The 19,912-nt window shown below is 47.1% G+C and overlaps 2 protein-coding genes across 5 annotated transcripts in view; one reads left to right on the top strand and one right to left on the bottom strand.

Annotated features, from left to right (window-relative positions):
* The window catches only part of GABRB3 (gamma-aminobutyric acid type A receptor subunit beta3), a 197,527-nt gene that overhangs the window by 9,428 nt on the left and 168,187 nt on the right, over positions 1 to 19,912 (top strand). The window lies entirely within an intron of this gene.
* GABRA5 (gamma-aminobutyric acid type A receptor subunit alpha5) overlaps positions 1 to 19,912 on the bottom strand; it is a 58,163-nt gene that overhangs the window by 16,873 nt on the left and 21,378 nt on the right. For all 4 annotated transcript variants that reach the window (XM_042788691.1, XM_042788689.1, XM_042788692.1 and 1 more), the window contains exon 6: positions 11,340 to 11,422. In XM_042788691.1, coding sequence (XP_042644625.1) covers positions 11,340 to 11,422 — 83 coding nt within the window. The remainder of the gene's footprint in view (positions 1 to 11,339; positions 11,423 to 19,912) is intronic.

Below are 19,912 nucleotides of genomic sequence, written 5' to 3'. Positions count from 1 at the left end.
AGGTCTCGAGAGACTTCATTAACAAACAACTCTAATATACTGTACTGATCGTTGCTAAAAAGTATAAAGCCCTAAGTTAGATCAAAATTACTGTTTCAGAATGTAATTTATAAGTCACCTCAGAAAAAAAGTGGGAACAGGAATGTGATAGAAGTGTCTATGGCTTGGAAATTAAATGGAAGCAGAGACTGTGCCCACAAGGTGGTGAGACATACAGAATTGAAGATGCCTGTGAAATTCATTTTGAGACACGGTTTTGTAAAAGCTATTTGCTTTGGCTTTTCAAAGCAGGAGACAGGTGGAAGGTCCTGCTTAGTTGCAGAAGTTCCAGTTCGTGGGGGAAAGCCCTAAACATAACCCAACTTCGAGCTCAAAAATCTAAAGCAAAAATAAATAAATAAATAAAAACCTTACGATTTTGCCTGAAGGCAACTCTGTGATTTCGGAGGGGTGATTCATGATTAGCACAGGCAAGGCTGCTGACCTGCTTTAATACAATAACTTGACTGTTTGCAAGCTGGTGCACTAAATCACAGTCATACCAGGGAACACAAATACCGATGAAGAGCTGTCCTGGTAATTCAGTCAGACACGGTACCTTCACAGGGTGCTGCTGCACCAATTAAGAAGAGCCCCGGGCTAGGGGCTGTGCAGAGTGGTGCAGCACGTCTCCGGAGGATGACTGCGGAGGCAGCACAGCAATTTGAGAGATGCCCCCTAAGGAGGTGCCCGTATTTGCCACCCGAGAGGCAGCACCACCCGTGACAGGGTCAGCTCCTCCCTGCCCCATTCTGCTCGCCCACCTGGCTCCGGGGGAGCAATCGGTGCTGCACCTACTCCTTCCCCAAGCCCTGGGACCTCGACTGGGACCGACTCCTTGCTGTGAAACCCGACCATCTGGATTAAAACCCGGGCACGGCGCACCCAGTTCCGCGGCGTGCCCTCGGAGAGCGGGTCCTCCTCGGGCCCCACTCAGAAAAGGAGGGGAAAGAAAACAGCAAAGGAAAAAGCTTTCCCACGGGGCAACTGAGTGTGGACAACTCAGCTGTGCCACCCGTCACTGCGGGGTGCCTGCCGTGAGCTGGCTGGGAGGGGTGACTAAACAGGCTCTGCCCCAGGGCCACGACACCTCCCGGTGCTCCGAGGCACCAGCCAGCACCAGGACATCTCCCCCAAGTTCCCGCTCCCACCTGGAGCAGCTGGTGCCTTCCTTCTTTCCCCTCTTCCCCTTTTCTTCCTTTCATTGCCGACAGCAAGAAGCACAACTTCTGGCATTATTTTCAGATTTAGTGGCAGCTGTCTTGATCTCGAACTAATCTGAGAATTGATTTTTACACCGCACTCAGCGGCGGCTACGCAACTGCTTTGCATACGGAGCAGGTCAAAATCTGGTATTCCAGCCTCTGGTGCTTTCTTTTTTTTTTTTTTTTTTTTCTCTTACAGCCAGGATAAAGGTTGCAAGAGGACTAGAGCAACAGAGCAGCAGGATGTGCTGGGATGACATTTAAAAATTCAAAATATCCTGGGACCTTCCTGACCCTGGGTTGGTCTTTGTAGGCCAGGCATATGGTAATTCCAAATCAGTCGGCCAGTTTGCGTGCTGTACTAACATTTAATGAACTTTGAATTTGTAATCACAATATTAGGCAGCTATATTAACTGCTTCATTAGTAAAAACAGCATGGTCATGAGGAAGACGTTAGAGATTTAATTTACTTTTTTGCAAAGTGAACAAAAGCATCCTCCAAAGTGTGACTGACACCATTACTCAATTTGCATAGTACCTCACTCTCTAAGCAATCTTGATTGCAGTGGTCCACTCATTTTGCAAGCTGCTGCTTAGTTATCAGCAAGGCTAATGCAATCATCCCTCCAGGAGTACCACTGGAGTTTCTTTTGAGAAACACCGAGTGCATTTTAGGAAATCCTCCATTTGATCTTGTTGTGGAGGCTGCCTTTCACAAATGTGGTGCTTTTGGCCACATCTAACGTCACAGATCGAAACGGTGACCTCATCAGAATCAACAGACATCCTTCCCACCCCCGGAGAGGCACCAGGAACCCACCCACCGCAGTTAGCTTATCTATCTGCCGAGCCTTCCGCTCGAAGCATCCTCGCTTATAAATCAGTGTGACCTGAAGCCAGCCAAGGGCCTACTTGCAGAACTAAATATATACCTGTGTTTCTGAAGCCAGTCCCTTAATGAAGACCATTTACAAACCTCTGAAGTACTGCTACATTCCCAACGCTGCGCGAACGCGCGGTTGGGAGGTACGTAGGGACAGCAGGCTGAAATACCCATTGCCCAAACGTTTTAATACGGCAGTCGCCAGAGCTTCTTCCCTACGCCGGGGGTGCAGTCACCCAAAACTCAGAACGAAGCTGGGTTATAGACTCCTGCCGCGGGGCGGGGTGCAGCCCCGTGTTTAGGGGTTAATGGGGACAAAACCTCCCGAGGCTGCCGGGTCCAGGGAGCCTCGCGGAGCGGGGCTGAGCTGCTGCTCACCAGAGGCGCTGCCGCTCCGCCTGCGCCCTCCTTGGGAACCGGCCCCTTCCACGCACAGGGACCCGGGGCCCAAGGGTGCTCGCACGGTCCCAGCTTCCCTGGGCGCAAGCGACACACCCGCAGCCACCAGCTTGACCTAGTTCAGTCATCTGCTTTAGGAGGGGATTAACCTGAGCCTAAAAATATCTACTTCTCTCCCCTGACTAGAAGAGGGCGAGAGCAATCATCTCAGCTGTATGTATTTACTCCGCAGAAACACAAATTGAGGAGGGAGGATGCCCAGCTTTGCTGACAGATTTACTGCTGGGTGCTTCCAGCAAAACGGCTAGCTGCTAGCGCGGGTTGGCCCCGAGGAGTCTCTCGGTGGATATGATGGGGAACGGAGGAAAAACAGAAGGCCTTTCAGGCTTTCCTTCTTCCCACCCCTCCTTTCCCTCTTCATTCTTCACGGGGGATAACACAAAACAACCGTTTTCTTCGAAGAAGCTTGCTGAGCCGGGACTGCAGCAGCGCCAGGTCACAGCCCGGGCTAACTTGGCTCTCTGTGTAGAGAAGGAGGCTAACGCAGGATCCGGCAATTTAGAGGGAGAACTCCCTGGCCACCAGAGACTGAGATGTCACGAAGGAGCCGACAGACTGGAAACCGAAATCCAAGTTTCAGCAGTGGCTTGCCACTTCTTCCCCTCCCCCCCCCCCCCCCCAAAAAAAAAAAACCCTAGGCAAGTAATTATGTCATTAATGTACTGCAGTAGCACTGGGAGGCTCTAATTGAACCTAGGGACCCATAACGACAGAGGCAATAAAAGCAGGTAATGAACCACTCTATCTTTGCTTGGAAGAGACTGTAATTGCTCTTTACCTCCTTTATTCCCACCTGCGAAAGGCAGGCAGCAGAGACCTACCCACCTCACACCAGCACCACGCGAATGATTTCAGAAACGTTTATGAAACGCTGACAAGCCATGGAAACAGCCCCCTTAGAAAATAACAGCCATTAAAAACCTGGCTGGTGCAACAGTGGAGCAGTATCCACGCATTTGTCCCGTTTAGAAATAATATCCCATTTACCAGTGGCACCAACCCACGATCCACGGCTGGCAACCAGAAGCCCTCGCTGTGCTTTTTGGGGCATCAGCCTTCGCAGGTTTGCGCCTAAGGGTGGTCTGAAAGCTTAAGCACAGAGTCTCTGGACGCTGTTTTCCTACTGCTGACGACTCAGGTTGAATCCCTGCTTTCTTGTCATCAGGCAGTTGCGCAGCTTTTAAATTCAGGCTGAAACCTCCGGGGTGGGAAACACACGCTGATGTTTGTACCATCGACAAAGCACCTGGATCTCCACGCCGCTCTGCCACTATCGCATCTAGACCTCTTCCAGGCAAGATAAAAAAACCTCACCGCTGAGTATCTGCGCACCGACCCCTTTCCCTGCCTGAACTTTTGTTCCTTGAGCTCAAAAGCACCACGGGTCGAGCTTTTTGCCCCCGAAAAGCCTGAGGAACGTGGGCCACGTCCTGATGAGGCAGCGGCTGCTCAGGGCAGGGGTCCTCTGGCTGCTACTGGTGCCCCTGGGAAGCCCTCCTTGCCCAGACTGAAAAAAAAAAGGGTTTTGTGAAGGGCGATCCTGGCCGCGCAGCAGCTGCTCCAGCCCGGTGGGGAGCCAACCCCTCGGCCGCTGAGCATCGTCGGGGTTTGCAGCCCGGGGTGAGAGGATGGGGAAAGCACCAGCTTGGTCGGGTCTGGTGGCAAACGCCCTGTGCAAGGGGGACGGTCTTTCTGACCTGCCTTTCTCACTGAAGGGGAAAAAACTCACCGGCTTCTGAACGCGGTGTGACCAGAGGTAGGAAGCGACTGCCCCAGGGCTGGGCTCTGTTTCCCAGGAGAGCAACCACACACCCAGAGCACCGGACGGTCGTGGGTTTAACGTATTCTGCAAATGCTCTCGGGGCAATCAGTAACCACGTACGCATGGCAAAGTCTTTGAAAAGTTAATTAACGACGGCAACTGCAAACGCCTGAAGAGGATACTAGCAGAGTTTCTCCAGCCTTTCTGGAAAGGCCTGAATGTGTGTCATTTTAATGGGTGAAGAAAAACTGACTGAGCTGACAATTTTAGGGAGATTTTAGAGAGGGCCCTTTTCCCTTTTGTCACACTAAAAGGTATCACTTCTGTGGGAAACCCACCAGGCGAGTGAGACGTTAGGGCCGTATTCATTTGCCAGCTCTGATGCAGACTGGGGTCCCATAACAAGAGCTGCTGCAGAAACCTACAGGACTCAGTCCAGGCTCAGAACCCTATGTCTTAATTTCTAAGTCGATTCCTGTTAAGAAAGCTTCTTAGATCTCTGAAATATTACAGTTTGTTTCTTTTTTTTTTTTTTTTTTTTTTGCACCCCACTTGCTGAATCTGCTGCCCCTTGGCATCTGCAGGATGACCTTGGGACTCAATGCAAGGATGAAGCTGCTGGCAGCACTGACTGCCCGAAATGCACTAAATGGACTAAAGAGGTGTCTATACTGCTGCATGCATATCTGAAATGACTACAGGATATGTTGCACCACTTGTGAGGAGGCTGAATTATCTTGGTTTAACCCGCTCCACTCAGTGCAGGAGGAACAGCACAGCTCGTACAAGGCGCTTGCAGAAATGGTAAAGTTGTCTCCGTACCGAAAAGCCCTACTGACTGTTTTATTAAGATCCTTTGCAAAATGCGACTTCCAGCAGAAATAGCTAAAACAGTACCTAGGAGAGACACCAAAGCTCACCACTAACATACGTAACACCTAACTAATCTACAGCGGTGACTGTTTCTTCTGAACAAAGTACAACAGAAATATGTATTTCTGAGCTAGTGATGCAGAGAAAAATGGACTTCTAAGTTACTCCGGCCAAGGTACACTACACTTACCTACATCTGAGCTAGTATCGCAGAAAAAAAAAGGAACTTCTAAAATATGAGTCTGCTCATCCTTAGGCAAGTATCAAAAATAGTCCTAATGAACCTCACTACAGAAGTACTTATTTCCTTTCAGTGGCTGTAGAGCAAGTCTAGACAACTAACGGTGACATATTTGTCTATCCCAAACTGTCACAGATCCATCCTGCCCATTTTCCAAGGCTTTGCTGCCCATGCAAGGCTTTTGATATGGGCCAAACCACCGTGCTTATTTTGCAACAGCATTTCCACGTCCCAGAAAAGGTCAGAGCCAAGGCAGCTCTGGAGGAGTCTAGTGGAGATGCGTGGCTCTAGTGAATCCCTCTGATTTTGTGAGTGCTTTTCCGTCAGGAGTCTGTATAGTAAGGACTTCCTAACTAAAAGATTTATTTTTTTTTTTTTTTAAACAACACAGTCCCACAATCAGTCATGTGTCCACAATTTCAAGGGAACTAGAGGCAAGTAACAGCAGTACCATTAGGTGGTCTCCACCTTCTCCACTCATTCGCAGGGTTGTACGGAAAATTAGTTCAGGCTAGATGCCCATGCTTTACTAGTCAAACTTAAGTAAAATTACATCCCTGGTTCAAGCTAGTTGTCTAGACTGCCCGTCTGATGCTGCCACAAGCATCACTTTCACTGTGTCTGCAGACGTAGCTTCTAAACAGGTGAAAATTAAGGGTGAAGAATTCCAACCAAAGTGGCGGTTGGAAACTGGCTGGAACATGGGGCAGGAGGAGGGAGCAGGAAAACATATCAAATGTCTTAGAAATATTGAACTTCAGTATTCACCTAGCTTCACCTTATTTTAGTCACTCGATGTCCATTGCAATGGAGGTGTCTAAGTAAGAAAACGTAAGAGAAGATGTTACATAAGCAAGCAGCACACCTCCCTCGACTTCAAGTAAAGCTTCTACACACTGCAGAAAGGCCAAACCTATCCTTCCTCCATCAGCCGGCTTTTGCCTTAAATTGCAAAATCACAACTTAAGTCTTGAACTCGGCCACTCAGCATCTCCCAGAGGCCCTCCCTGGCCCTCTCCATGTGCCCTTTCACGAAGGAGGCACTAACAATTCCCAGCAGAGCCAATAAGCCATGCCGCCTTTCTTTGCTCTCAGGAATGGACTCGGGAGCCTCTTCTGGCCAGCTGACAGCGATGAGCAGCGGAATTGCTCTGGCTCTACCCATGAGAGTGCAGGGCCAGCTGTCCCTGCGAGCACCCCAGCAAAACCTACCAAAGAGCCAGTCCCCCTTTTTCAGAGGCTCCTAAAATCAACATTTGTCTTTATTTGCTGTTCATTTAATGATATTCTTATACTGAGAGTTTTACCCACAGGTTTTGAGAGGCTGAATACGTTCTTTATCACATTTTACTAAACAAGAATTAGAGTCTGTTCAGGAGGACCCTGTTTTGAAATTTTCCTTCCACACCTGCAGTTCTCCTGCAGCTTCAGGTGCAGGTGCTAATGGAGGGAAGCACAAAATCAAGAAACCCCCCATAGGTGCATTCCCCTCAGTGCCTTCTCAGGATTATACGGAAGCATCACATCAGGGTAATTTTCTTAATGTACTTTTTTTGGAGAAATTTCTCAGTGGCTGCAGGTGCGTGGATAGCTTGTGAACAGTGAGTGCCTTAATGTTAAGTGTTGCAATAAAATGCCGGGATACTGGTGAAGTTACTGTCTCCTCATTACTCTGATTTCACCAGCCTTCTTAGGGGAAAATAATTTGAGCATGCCTCCTGCTACAGAAATAGCCTGTGCACTTTCCTTTATCAAAGAACACAGCAGACACCATGACTCAGTTTGAGCTGTTAAAAAGGAAGAGGTACATAAAGCATTTTAGCTACTTTCTTCAGGCACTACAAATTGTCCCTAGTGCTGTGTTCTCACAAACAGTCGGCAAGCTCCCTTTTTGATCGACAGCGATCAACCTTCGTCATCGTCATGGCCGACTTAAATTTATCAGGAGTAAACACCAGGCCTGGCTTCCCTCTCCTCGTGAGCTAGGGAATCTCATTATTTACAGAATATTCATTAGACTCTCTACTTACTCTAAAAATAGTAGTTTGTTGTGTTGGTTTTTTTTTTTTTTTTTTTTTTTTGCCACCGAGTGACTAGTGGGCAGCAGCTTCATGCATTTATCCGTTCCACAACACAAGATCTGATAACTACATGTACTCAGACACTGTGCCTTCAAGAGACAGTTACCATAAATAGACTCCACCTCACAGTTTTTGACATTGTCAAAGCACTGGTTAACGTTCACTAAGAGCAATTAACTAATTCATCTCCAGGGCAACCCTGTAAGCTAGGTAAAACTGATATACTTGACACATGAGTAAAATGAGATTTAGGAGTTAAGTCAGTTGCCTGGGCAGAGGCCTTCATGGTCCAGCGCATTAGACATCTCTCTCTCCAACCAAAGAAGTTGAGCCTAATCCTTTTTTGTGACATTGAGTTGATGTGTGACCTTATGGAAAGTCAATTAACTTCTCTGCCTCAGCTGCCCTAGAGATAATGGCACTTACCTACCTGGTGACACCTGGGTGTTTGGAAACTCTACTAAATACTACTTTTTATGTACTCTTAGGGCCCATCAGTGGAAGAGGTGAAACATTAAATCTTTCTAGCTTCAATATCCTTGTTGTCTTACCTAATTCGCCCTCCCCACACCAGAAATAGCCTGGGGGGGAAGGAGAAATTTCTTAGGCTAAGATGCTGCTAGTGAAACTGCGGCTGGCACCAGGAATTTTCATCAGATCCTGTCTGACTAGAAAATTTATGTAGAGTACAGGTCAGCGCTAGGACTGCAACAGGAAGTTTATTTTAAAACTTGGCCATGGAAGAAACCAGCATCCTTGCCACAGTAGCGTGAGGTGAAGGACAGACTGCCACGGCCACCCCCTCCCGGCACCCCCCCCTTCGAAGGGTGCAGAGTCTGTTTGCAGAGACCCAGGGGCCTGTGCTCATGCACTATCCCCAGTTCCCTTAGCGATTCCCTAAACGAGGTTTCTGCAGGGTAACTTCTACGGGTGGCTTTATGGCTAGCAGGGGCGCAAGCCTGGAGGGAGAGCGCCCAGGTCCGCGCACCTCCTGGAGCAGACCCACCTCATCTTGCCACCTCGGAGCACGGGGGCATCGTACTTGAGAGGAGGGGGGGGGGGGCAACAAAAACCTGCTCTGCTCGGTCTGTTAGAAAGCATCCCTGCCCTCCTGGCCCCTCGCAGCTTTGCACGACGTGCCATACGACATTAAGAAGCATTCCTTCTGCAGCTGGCATTTGAACTGCCAGGCAGGTACCTAGGCTGGTGGCGTGCGCATGCACCTTTACATCCCCTCTCCCATATGCAACCTTGCTTCTAATTATTTCTGCGTAACGTTCTGTCGCTACGTATAACGCTGTCTAGGCCCATAAAGTCTCCCACAATTCTAATGCAGCAAGATGTTGGCTGCCCTGCTCTCTCCACCCCCTGACCAGCGAGCACTTGTCTCTTCTCCACCCGCCCAGCTCCACCGATAATGTGCTCAACATTTACTTTGACGATATTCCTTGAGGCTTTTCAAAATCCTTCTTGGAAAGAAGACCATTAGAAAGAAACCCTTTGGGGAAAGACGGGGAAGGAAAGCTAAAGCAGAAAGGGAATGGTCTTGTGTATAATATACCCCTGTAGGCTTTGTCTTCCTGCAGGCCTGCAGATGACTTAATGCAAATCCATACTGCTGTAAATACGGAATAAATACTGCATTCTCCTGAAATACACCCGGGCTAACTCAATAAACCCTGACTTACTAGCTGCTACTTGTGCAAGCATCTGCATATTAAATCCCAACGATTTACTAATGAGCTGTCAGATCGGTAATACAGATATTCCTGCGGCTGAAAGATTGCCTATAGCTTGCCCCTATATATTTACTTAATGTATATTTACTTAATGCAGAGGCTCCCGGCACGGACTGGCACAGGCCAAATGGCTCCATGTCTATACACAGTGGAAGAACTTAAAGGTGACTTGTAGGAGCTTATAAAATATACTCCAGGTTTGTAGCAAGAAGCATGAACTAAAACTGTATTCAGCCCTCACACGCCTAAAATACGACCTTTCAGTGCTGTTTTTTTTCCCCAGGTTAAAATTACCTGTGCGCTAATAGGTGATTAATATGTAACACATTTGGCAGAAGCAGAACATATAATTGCATTCAGGCAGATCGTTGGGTTTTCTTCAATGCTACTGAAGACTGTACTCCTCCTAAGCTTCTGTAACTTATCTAGTAATGTTATCGCCTCCACTCGCATGTTTGGGTTTTGGGGGGGTAAATTTGCTTTACTATATGAAGAGTTAGAACCTGTACCTTACGGTACCTCGTCTACTAATGCACTGAAACATCCATGCAACTTAATTAAGGCTGAGCTTCAGATCTCTGCTGCATCAGGCTCTTTGTTTAAATATGTATCTTCTATATTGCATATTTTGGAAGATTTCATAAAACTACCCAACATCCCAGTTCTATAGTCTGCGCTAGAGACCAACAGGTGTGGCTTCGACTTTATCTATCAAAACAGTAAAGAATATGTAATACCAGGAAGGACAAGTTATTTTTCTTTGTCATCTTAATTCTTTCCACTAGCTTTTGTTTAACCCTATATACAAATAATGACGGCTTCCTGTGAGACGTTTTCCCATTTTAAAATTTGGAATGGAATGGATGGTTTACATGTAATTTTTTAAGCTGAATGTAAAGGTGTACAGACCTTCAGATTTACACTGGCTTTGCTGTAAAAGGTGCTGAGGTAAATGGAGATACTTGAACCTGCAGTGACCTTGTAAAATACTGGTGGCTGTTCAGATGGAACTGGCTTTATCCGGGTTGGGAGGCGGAAGGGAAATCAGTTCGTCTTAAGTTTGGTAATTTGGTAATCGTTACTGTAAACAGTGTTTTTACTTCTTAGTAAGATCACTAGAAAACAATGCGTAGCCAGTATTAAAACAGGGCAGATACAGACGATAAAGGCAAAGATTAATCTTGCTAGGATTAGTGACTCTAAATTGGTATGCCTGAAAAAACACTGAAAAATGCTAAAGCTAGGTGGTTTCAGCGAGTAGCAAAATGCCTTGCCTGGTAATTTTCAGAAGTCTTTAGAGACACTGATTGCACCTGGAACCTCTGATTTGATTACCGAAATAAAAAATGTCTACTGTAGTAGCCTCATCTGTACTTAATTAAGAGTTTTGTATTTAAATAGAACCGTCTGATCCCCTGAGGTTATTTTTAAAGCAAGCTTCTGGCAAGGCAGCAGTGTGGTGGATTAGAGACTTGGAATTGAGGAAAAATCATCGTTCAGCGTACAGTTTAGAACAATGTGAGCATATATACAAATACGCGGGTATACAACGTCATCTAACAAGCTACAGGGCTGGATTTATTAAAGCCAAGTGGAAAGCTATTTCCTCTTTTAATATTCTAGACCTCTTTTAGTATATGCGCTGTAGCTATTCACGTAAATGCCACCACAGCACATCAACCTGATCCGTCCAACGAAAGCTCCGTCTTTTTACGGGTGTAAAACCAAGTTACCCACTTAGCTGTCTGCATCTACTACTCCTTCTAAAAGCGGCTTGTTAGACTTGATGGGGATGTACAAGACGTATCACCCGTCAGCTCCCCGCTCATCACGGAGCATGCAAGCATGAGCCGCGAAGCAGCAGTGCCAGAAGAAGGACACTCAGGGAAAACAAGCAGCGGGGTAGCAGCAGGGGTGGCAGACTGGGGGTGCTAACGAGCAGAGTTAACAGAGGAGCTGGGGAGAGGGTGAGCGGTTGGTACAAGACACGGCCGAACGTGAAAAGCCAGATAAAAATGGATTTTTTTCCGGTTCTTATTTCTGAAGAGAACTTACAGCTTCCAAATTTTAATGGGCAAGCATGTGCATCCATGGGGAAATCTTCAAGCTGCATGGGACATTCAGCAGAGATGGTCAATCTGTGGGGGGAGTAAAAAGAAAACACATCATTTTTTCTTTTTTTTTTTTGGTGCCTTCCCTCTCGGCCTCTCACCGCACGTGACTGCTGACACAAGTCAGCTTTTCCCCAAGGCTCCTCGCTCCTGCTGAAATCTCAGCAACCCCCTGTCACAACTGAACGTGAGATGAGCCGGGCGGACCGCCGTGCGTGCGTGCTGCGGGCCTTGTCTAGCAACGCTGAGATACGTGAAATGATTTTATTTATGTAAGCTGTTCCAGTAAGATCATTCTTTCTTATTAGTGCGTGAAGGAACTCCTGTGCTGGAGCTTCTGCCACGCACCTCATACTGATCTGCCTTCTGTAGATACTGCAACTGGGCTAGGAATTTGACTCCCGAGTATAGCACTGCTGCAGACATAGAAACACTGACTTTATATATAGATGTAACTATTTAAATACATAAAAATAAATATAAGTATCTAATGTAGATATCTATAACTACATATAAAATCAACGACACATGCATATATCACTTCATATAGCACTACAGTTAGTTTCTGTGGCAATCACACGGCAGTCCATTCCATTTCAACGTACTGTGAATTACCTGGGCACCCTGTCAGGAAAAAACCCAACAGGGTCATTTTCCCCAGCGTATTGCCCGGGGAAGCAATTCTTTCCTGGACTGCCCTGCCCCTAGGTGGAAATCCTTGAGCTACAGTGGACATAGGGCTAGCAAGGAAAAAATCTGAGGAAAAAATAGACATATCCCAAGGATGTTCTGTATGATCGACAGATCAAGCTGAACACCAAGAAAGGTCTGAGGTAAATTCCTGAGCAGTGCGGTATCAGTTACTTTGATATCAAATCTATCAAACACATCGAGAGACACAAGCCTTACTTTTCTAGGTGCACGCAGCACATAGCACAGTGACAATCTGTTTTGATTACGCTACTTTGATATTCGCGTAACACAGACGGTTTGCTCATGACAGTGAGGATGCAAATCTCATTTTACATCATGAAGACCCTTACGGCTTTCTGGTTTTACGCTGCTGTTCCTCCACGGAGGCAGCAGACCAGAGACACCCAAAACTTCACAGGCTGCCTAACGCCGGGGCGACGCAGGGCTCTGCTGGAGGGCAGCCTGGTTCCCCGGCGAACTGCTGCCTGGGGGGTCAAAAATCTGCAAAGAAATCCACAACCCCCTACTACCAGAATGCAAAAGCACCGTTTCCTACCACAACAGCCCCAGCTGTATATACTCACCACTTCGTGTCAGCACACCAAAGTGAGCGTTCTTGCTACAAGAACTTCTATCCAAAGGGATCGTAAAGGGTAACAATCTGTCCATGTACAGATGGCACAGCTTTCAGCCAGTCCAATTCAATACAACACAATGATGCCTTGCCGGGGCACTCCAGCTACATGGACAATAAACTGGGGGAAACAGCTCCGCTCGCTGCCAACACGCAGAAATTCTGGAGCTTTACCAATAGCTGGAAATGGCAAAATAAGCACGGAGAAATGCAATAGTATCGTTGGCTAGATATCATACCATGAGGACGAGCTGGGAAACAGACAAACTGCAAACAGTAAGAGAAAATGTAAAGATAATACACTATATAAAGCAAAAGCCAAAAAAAAAAAAAACACCAAAAACAAAACAAAAACCCAACAATTGAGAACAGAGATGATGTATCATTCGGTAAGAACAGACAAGAAGTCTACAATACAGAAAAGAAATTACTGAGGCCTGAGATACCTGCCCTTAGGCAAAACTGTTCTTGGACTTTATTTTTGTAAAAGAAATTTTTAAATCACTAAAATACAGAGTTGTTTGCAGTGGAGACTGCCCTTGGGCACCAAAGCCAGCAAAGCCACAGTCACTGAGAGTGCTACATGGATGAATTTAACAAGCTGTTTCTAGTAGCATCCTGCCCAGAAATTACATCCTTTTCATAAAATCACTCTAATGGGTACCTGAAAGCAGGGCTGCCATCCCTCCAATGCACTGTCATATTTTCTGTACTAAGTATTGCAAATTTAATTCTCTTCATAATTTAGAAACCTTGCTCCAAGTGCCATAAGAAAGCTGGTGTGTTTTACTGCAGTCCATCACCTGTCTCTTTGTCTACCAACAGTTCGAGAATGTTGTTCCAAAATCTGCAGCTTGACAACATTTGAATACACATACTTGTCATGTGCAGACACCGAAGGAGGGGATCCCTGTATCCAGCTTAGCAAGGCAGCAGCTGGGGAATCAGGAAGTGGAGGAAGATTCAAGGCAGAATTATGAAAAAGACCTTCTGTTTCATCTGTTTGTCCTAGGAACTGTCTCCTGCTGCCTGCATCTGGCAATAAATCCTCGTGTGTAAGGAGGAAGGCTGTAGACATTTCTCAGCTGTAAACGTGGGAGAGAAGAGAAGGTGAGGGGCACAGAGACAGTGAGCTGGTGCAATTTCATTAAGGCCCTCCAGAAATTATTTCCGCCTGTCATAAGCGAAAGGGTAGCACATAAGGCTGGAGGGCACCTGGCTGCCACTACCTGTCTCGGAAGCCACAAAGACCCTCCTGAATTCCTCAGCCAGCAAAAGCTGGCCTGTCTTTTAAAAGGAGGGCACCTGGCACAGTCTTCTGGGTCTAGCCCAGGGGTAGGGAGGACCCAGCCTAGGAGCTGCAAATGTGCATGGGTACAGCCTTTCGTTCCACTAACACGAATTCCTCGGATGAAGAGCTTTGTGCCGCTTGTTTTCAATGATACCTGCAGCCTTCTTTCCTCTTCCCGTGCCTCCGTCTCAGGGCCGCTCCTGGTCTGGCCATGCTGAACAAACAAACTACACCTCTTCGTTCCACGCTCTTCTTAAAAAGTACGTAGTTGAGCCCCTTAGGTAATTTTAAAATGCCCAGGGAACACTATCCCAGCCACCTCTTACAAAGTGTGTGTTACCCAAGCATCTCGTAACGGGCAACGCAACTGAAAACTCCATTTTGGGTTCTGATACGCCACATAAATGTCACCACCCTGAATTTCTGCAGAGCCCTCTGTGCCCAACAGGAGCTGGTTTTCGTTACCGTGGGAGGACCTGAAAAACAGAGTCACTACATTGACTCCTGGTTCAAAGAAACTGGATTTTCTACTGCATACAGAAAAAAAAAAAAAAAAAAAAAAAAAAAAAAAGCAGCACATCAGCCATCTCTTACTCTCTGGTAGCTGGAAGCATGGGTCAGTGCGTACAGATTTGCTCCCAGGTGCAGAGTACAAACTATCTATTCAGATCATAGACTCCAGGAGTCACGAAGAAATTGATACCTGGATCTGGTCCTTTAAATATTACCTGGGGGGCTATTTGCACGCTGGGGCTTTTAACATTGTGCTAAAGCTTAGGCACCCTTTGCATACCCCACTCTACACAGCTGATTATACCAACATTACTTCCAGCTTGCATTTATTGAAAGAAGAGAAAGGAGGCCCTGGCACGCATATGTGAAACAGCCTTTGCCTAATCCTTTTAATATGATCACTCCAGAACGATCTTGCTGTGCTCACTGCAGCGCAGTTATCTGAGCTAGGGGCAGTCTCCAACCCAGGATTTTTCTGTCACAGCACAAGCACTGCTCAAACTGCAGTTCTTTCCAACAGAAGCATTCAAAAGCTTCCCTCCTCCACCATCATTTTGTCTTGATAAAAGCCCTATGGGATTAGTTTCACTCAAACAGATTTTTTGACAAGATTGTAAGTGGCTGTTAAAGGTCCTTTACAACAGCAGGATGAAACTCTGAATTTACTGAAGTTGATGGTAAAATTCTCCCTGACTTCCACGGGGCCAGCATTCACCCAAAATACATAACAAACCCTGGTTACAGCTTCTGATTTATTATTAATGACAAAATTTCACTTTCATAATGCTCCAGAAAAGTACCCTGCTATCCAAATGTTAATTAACCAACAAACTGCTACAGCATACCTTAACTATCTGGGAAAAAAAAAAAAAAAAAAGTTAGGTCTACAAATTATTTCACTTCTCATCCATAATTGTACATGGAAGTTTCATCAAGGCTTCATTATGCACAGCCTCTGCTTTAAGAACTTAAAGTGATTGCTGATGTTCTGTTTCAGCAGAATATAGACACATAAGTGAATACCAATCTAAGAAAAACACAATTCAAGCAACAAGTCTTCTTCACTCCAGAAGAGTCACCGTCAACCGTTTCCACTGGAGAATTAAGACAACGCTTTCAAGGGGGCTGTTGCTTTTTAACAGGCAGGGGGAAGGAAAAGGGAGCGCTCAAGCCAAGGATGTGGCACGGTAAATAAATGCAGGTATTTGGGAGCCAGGCATTGCAGCAAGCGTGCTCCCAGGAGAGCACAGGGCACTGGGTCCCTCGGGAGCCTGCTTCAGGGCGCTGCAGTGACCTCCTCGCTGCTCCCGTGATTTCCCTCAACGCAAGGAGCATCTGCTCCTGCTCGTGGGAAAAGAGCCGGGAGATTGAGCGAAGCTATCACGTCTCTGCTAGCCTGGAAGTGCAGAAAACACTTTCCGGAGTATTATCTGCAGCTGCCAGGCAGGAGGTGAGGGCAGTCACCTGCCCGAGGAGGCACCAACAGCCAGCCACAGAAACCTGCTTTTCCTTATCAGCTGCTAGCTTTAGTATGCAAACAAATTAAACCAGAGAGCTTTAGGAGGAGAGAGGAGCAGAAAGGCAGAGTCACCAGTGGCTTTTGGGGGAAGTTAACCCAAGATAAGCGTTGAATAACAAGTCACTGATGGGGGGGGGGGACACACACACACAAGGAAAGTTTTGCTAGCTCTGAGGTATGGTGGCCAGAGAGATACAAAGCTCTTCTGCCTGTTTGCCCTAATCCCCAAACCAGCTCCATCTTCTTCGTTGTTTATTTCTGTGCACTGGCCCTGCCCCTCATTAAAGGGATCATTTTAATGCCGTGCTTCGGGCCCGCCCGTGCTGGCAACCAGCACCTGCTGTGGGGTTCAGGCCAGAATGGGCCCAGAACAGCCAAAGGGCCCTTCCCAGCACGAGGCCAGCCATCCCCGCTTTCCTTAAAAAACGGCAAAACGTTTGCTTGAAATTCACCTTGAACCTATCTCAACATCTCCCCGACGTGCCAAAAAAGAAGAGTTAGGCGGATCCAGCCTTACTGAAGCCATCCCCCATTCCAAGGGGCTCCCTGCAAAGGGAGGCTTCAGGGTTGGGTCAGACCCTTCTCGAGAACCAACTGCAGGAGGAGCCTCCCCGGGTACCTGCTCCGACAGCACCTTGGCAGAACGATTTGAGCCTTTGTGGCATCCCCAGTACACGCTCTTGCACACTCACGCGGGCAAGAAGAGAGTAACAGAGAGTTGCTGGTTTGGGGCTGTTTGGTTTGGTTTTTTTTTTTGTTTTTTTTTTCAAACAGTGAGCACCCTGCTAGGTTTGCGAAATTACTCATTTAGGCTCGACTCAGGACACAGCTATTCGCCCGTTCTCCGTCTTGGAAACACTTCTATAACCAAACTGTTATTCCTTTCAAAAGGTTTTAACGCCAAGACTTGTTTCAGGCCTCACCACCAAAATGTGTAGTCCAGGGAACTGATGGCTCCCTGTGTTCCTTCAGTAAATGAGTAAATGTAACGTGCGCATATACGAGCACACATATATATATATATAGACACATACATGTAAAGACCTTTCTTGATTCTGAAGCCCTTCTTGTACAGTCCCAACAACCCCTGTTGATGGTGGTAAGAGTGGGTTACCTAACGCAGCAGAGAAGTGTTAGGATGGGGATACACGATTAGTCACGGTATCGACGGCTGTAAGAATCACCCCAAAACCCACCCCCCGTTGGGTGACTGCCTGCAGCCTGGCTCAGGGAGAGAGAAGTGATCATCCTCAGGAACCCAAACACTGTCTTGCTCATGAATCTCCATCACTGTGCTGGATAAGAGGTCAAGATACGGACTTAGGGCCCCGTTCTGCACCTCTACATGGGATGTGGAAGCGGTTCGCTACCGCTTCTTATTTATAATGCCAGTTGTACACTCATTTTCTTGGAATCCACAATAGAGAGTGAACACAGAACAGAAATTACAGCCAGGAGCTGGAGTGAGGTGGTCTGCAGGAATTCCTATCTTAGACCATTTTTCCTTCATAGCCACCCCGATAAGAACGCTACCCTTTCCCAACTTTCCTACGATGCTGAGATGTGTTATCTTTATATGACTCTGAAGTGCGCTTTGAAAATGCCACGGGGAAGGGGCTGTGGAAGGCTAAGAGCTCCAGCTACTGATGTTTTTGTGAGCTGTAAATACATAATTCAGATGCATGGTGTACTTGACAGCAAAACTCCCATTTTAAGCAAACCAAATCCTTAGCATAGCTTAGACTGAAGTGGAAAAAAACAAGACTTCAATTGCCTAGATTAACTGTGCTGGAGACTAGGTTTTCCTGAGATGATCTGAGGTGCACAGGACTGATCTCAAAAGCTGTGCCACCACAGGAATGACTTCCCTGCATGTGGAGTCCCTTGGTATACCCAGAGCACACTCTTAGACAGGGGCAGGGGGGATGTTCAGCCCCTAGACACAGGAAGAACATATAAACGCAACAAAATAACAAATAGGACGCTTAAATTATCTGATCTTTGATAGGGATTTTGGGGGGGTTATAGAAAGAATCACATTTCCAGCTCGTTTATAAAAGAGGTAATACCTTCCATTCTACGATAGTTCTTTAGTATGTATAACACCAATGGATGGAGCACTGAATTTATGCTTATTCATCCTTCCATTCAAGGTGTCTAAAGAAATCCGTAAGAAAGGTAAAACTTGCTGGAAGAAGCTCTGTTTTTTATCAGACTACTTGGTGCAGTAAAAAATCCAAGCTTCTTGGCCGTCAACTCCTTGTTTAAGTTCTCTGCCTACAAACCTTACTTTCCTAAAGAAACTTTAGATCAATATTGCTCTGCAGCTATGAACGCTATAGCACAATATCACAGCCATCTATCTTATAGTTTCACTTAAAAATATCTCCAAGCTTTCTCTCTTTGCTGGTCCCTTGTCCATGCCGAACTCTCCTTGCCACCCCATGAGGAAGGCCTTCAAAGCACTCCTCCGCAGTAGCTTCTATTTCTGCTGAATTCTGGAATGAAACCCCCCAAAAGCCAACCAGTACTAGCAATGCCGAGAAGCTGATGCAGTTGTTGATGCGGCTGAAAGGGGAAACGTCTCAACCAGCCCACACTTCCTTAGGCCACGCCACACGCTTCCCCGAGTCTGCTGCCCGTTCCGACGGCGACCTCGTCGGCACGACCCTTTGGTGCCGTGCCCAACCATGTGCTAAGCTGCCGTGAACCCAGTTGCTCCTGAAGGGCTCTGTGGGGCTGAACTATGAGCTTCTCTTTGCCTCTTCAAGAGAGGCCAGCCTCAGCCACTTAGCTGGTGCCACCCAGGGGGTCATCCAACCCTTGCTTGCACGGGCGAAAACCGAAGTACACGAGGGAGAAGGGAGCACGGAAAGCTCCCACAGGCACCCCAGGGGACGGAGGCCCGGGGCTGTAATGAACGCAGCACGGTGCACCCGTCCTCCAGTTTTGGTGCCACCTGTTAGACAACCTGATCGGTGCAGGTTTTCTGGACTGGCCAAAGGGGGGCTTTAGTTCCTCCTTTTCTGCCTGTCAGTAGGGCACACATTCCCCCGTGTACGAGGCTTACCTGGCTGCACAGGCGCCCTATGCCTTCCTCCCAGTTCACACAACCTTTACATTTGTACGTACAGGCACAAAACTGCACGCAGTATTTTCTACAGACAAAAAAAAAGGACCTGAATTTAGAAAGCAGTAAGGGACGGGAGTGAGCGGATGGGCAGTCCCAGCCCATTTGGGTTCTCTCACATCTAGACTGGGACGCACAGACACAGGAGAGTAGGTAGGAGGGATTATAATCCGGCAACCCTAAATACAGAGCTGAAATACTCGGTTATTTTCCACAGTTCAGATGAACAGTCTAGAGCTCCAAAACACCTCCCCACAATTTCCTTTCAGCCACTCGCATTTAAACCCAGCTCCTTCTTATTCAGCTCCCATTTCCCTGTCCACCTCCCAGGTCACCTCTCATCAAGATCTCCTGCCTGGTGTGTAATTTCAGTGCTCCTCCGCACTGCTGTGTGAAAGGGGCATGCGTCAAGCCACGTGATGACATGCTCTTTCACGGGGAAACGTGCACAGGTCTATTTGTATGTACTTCTATCAGTACACGGTGGAGGTCATTTAGCCATCCAAGCAGGACATTATTTATGTTTTTTTTTGCCTTGCTTTTGAAATGCTACCTGCTCCCGATCAACACAGCCATGAAGGACCAGGTTGCGGCCAGCTGTGGGTGCTCGCTGCTCCGGAGAAAGAGCCCTCCTATCCCTCAGCTGTTTCACACCACAAAAAGGCATTAAACAGGGCTCAACTTACCATCCGTTTGCTATTTATACCACCACCACCAGCACTGGCATCTGCTACAGC

The sequence above is a fragment of the Tyto alba genome, unplaced genomic scaffold (genome assembly GCF_018691265.1).
Source record: "Tyto alba isolate M040663 unplaced genomic scaffold, T.alba_DEE_v4.0 Super-Scaffold_14, whole genome shotgun sequence".
In the NCBI taxonomy this organism is placed as follows: domain Eukaryota; kingdom Metazoa; phylum Chordata; class Aves; order Strigiformes; family Tytonidae; genus Tyto; species Tyto alba.
This window is presented reverse-complemented; position numbering and strand designations above follow the sequence as displayed.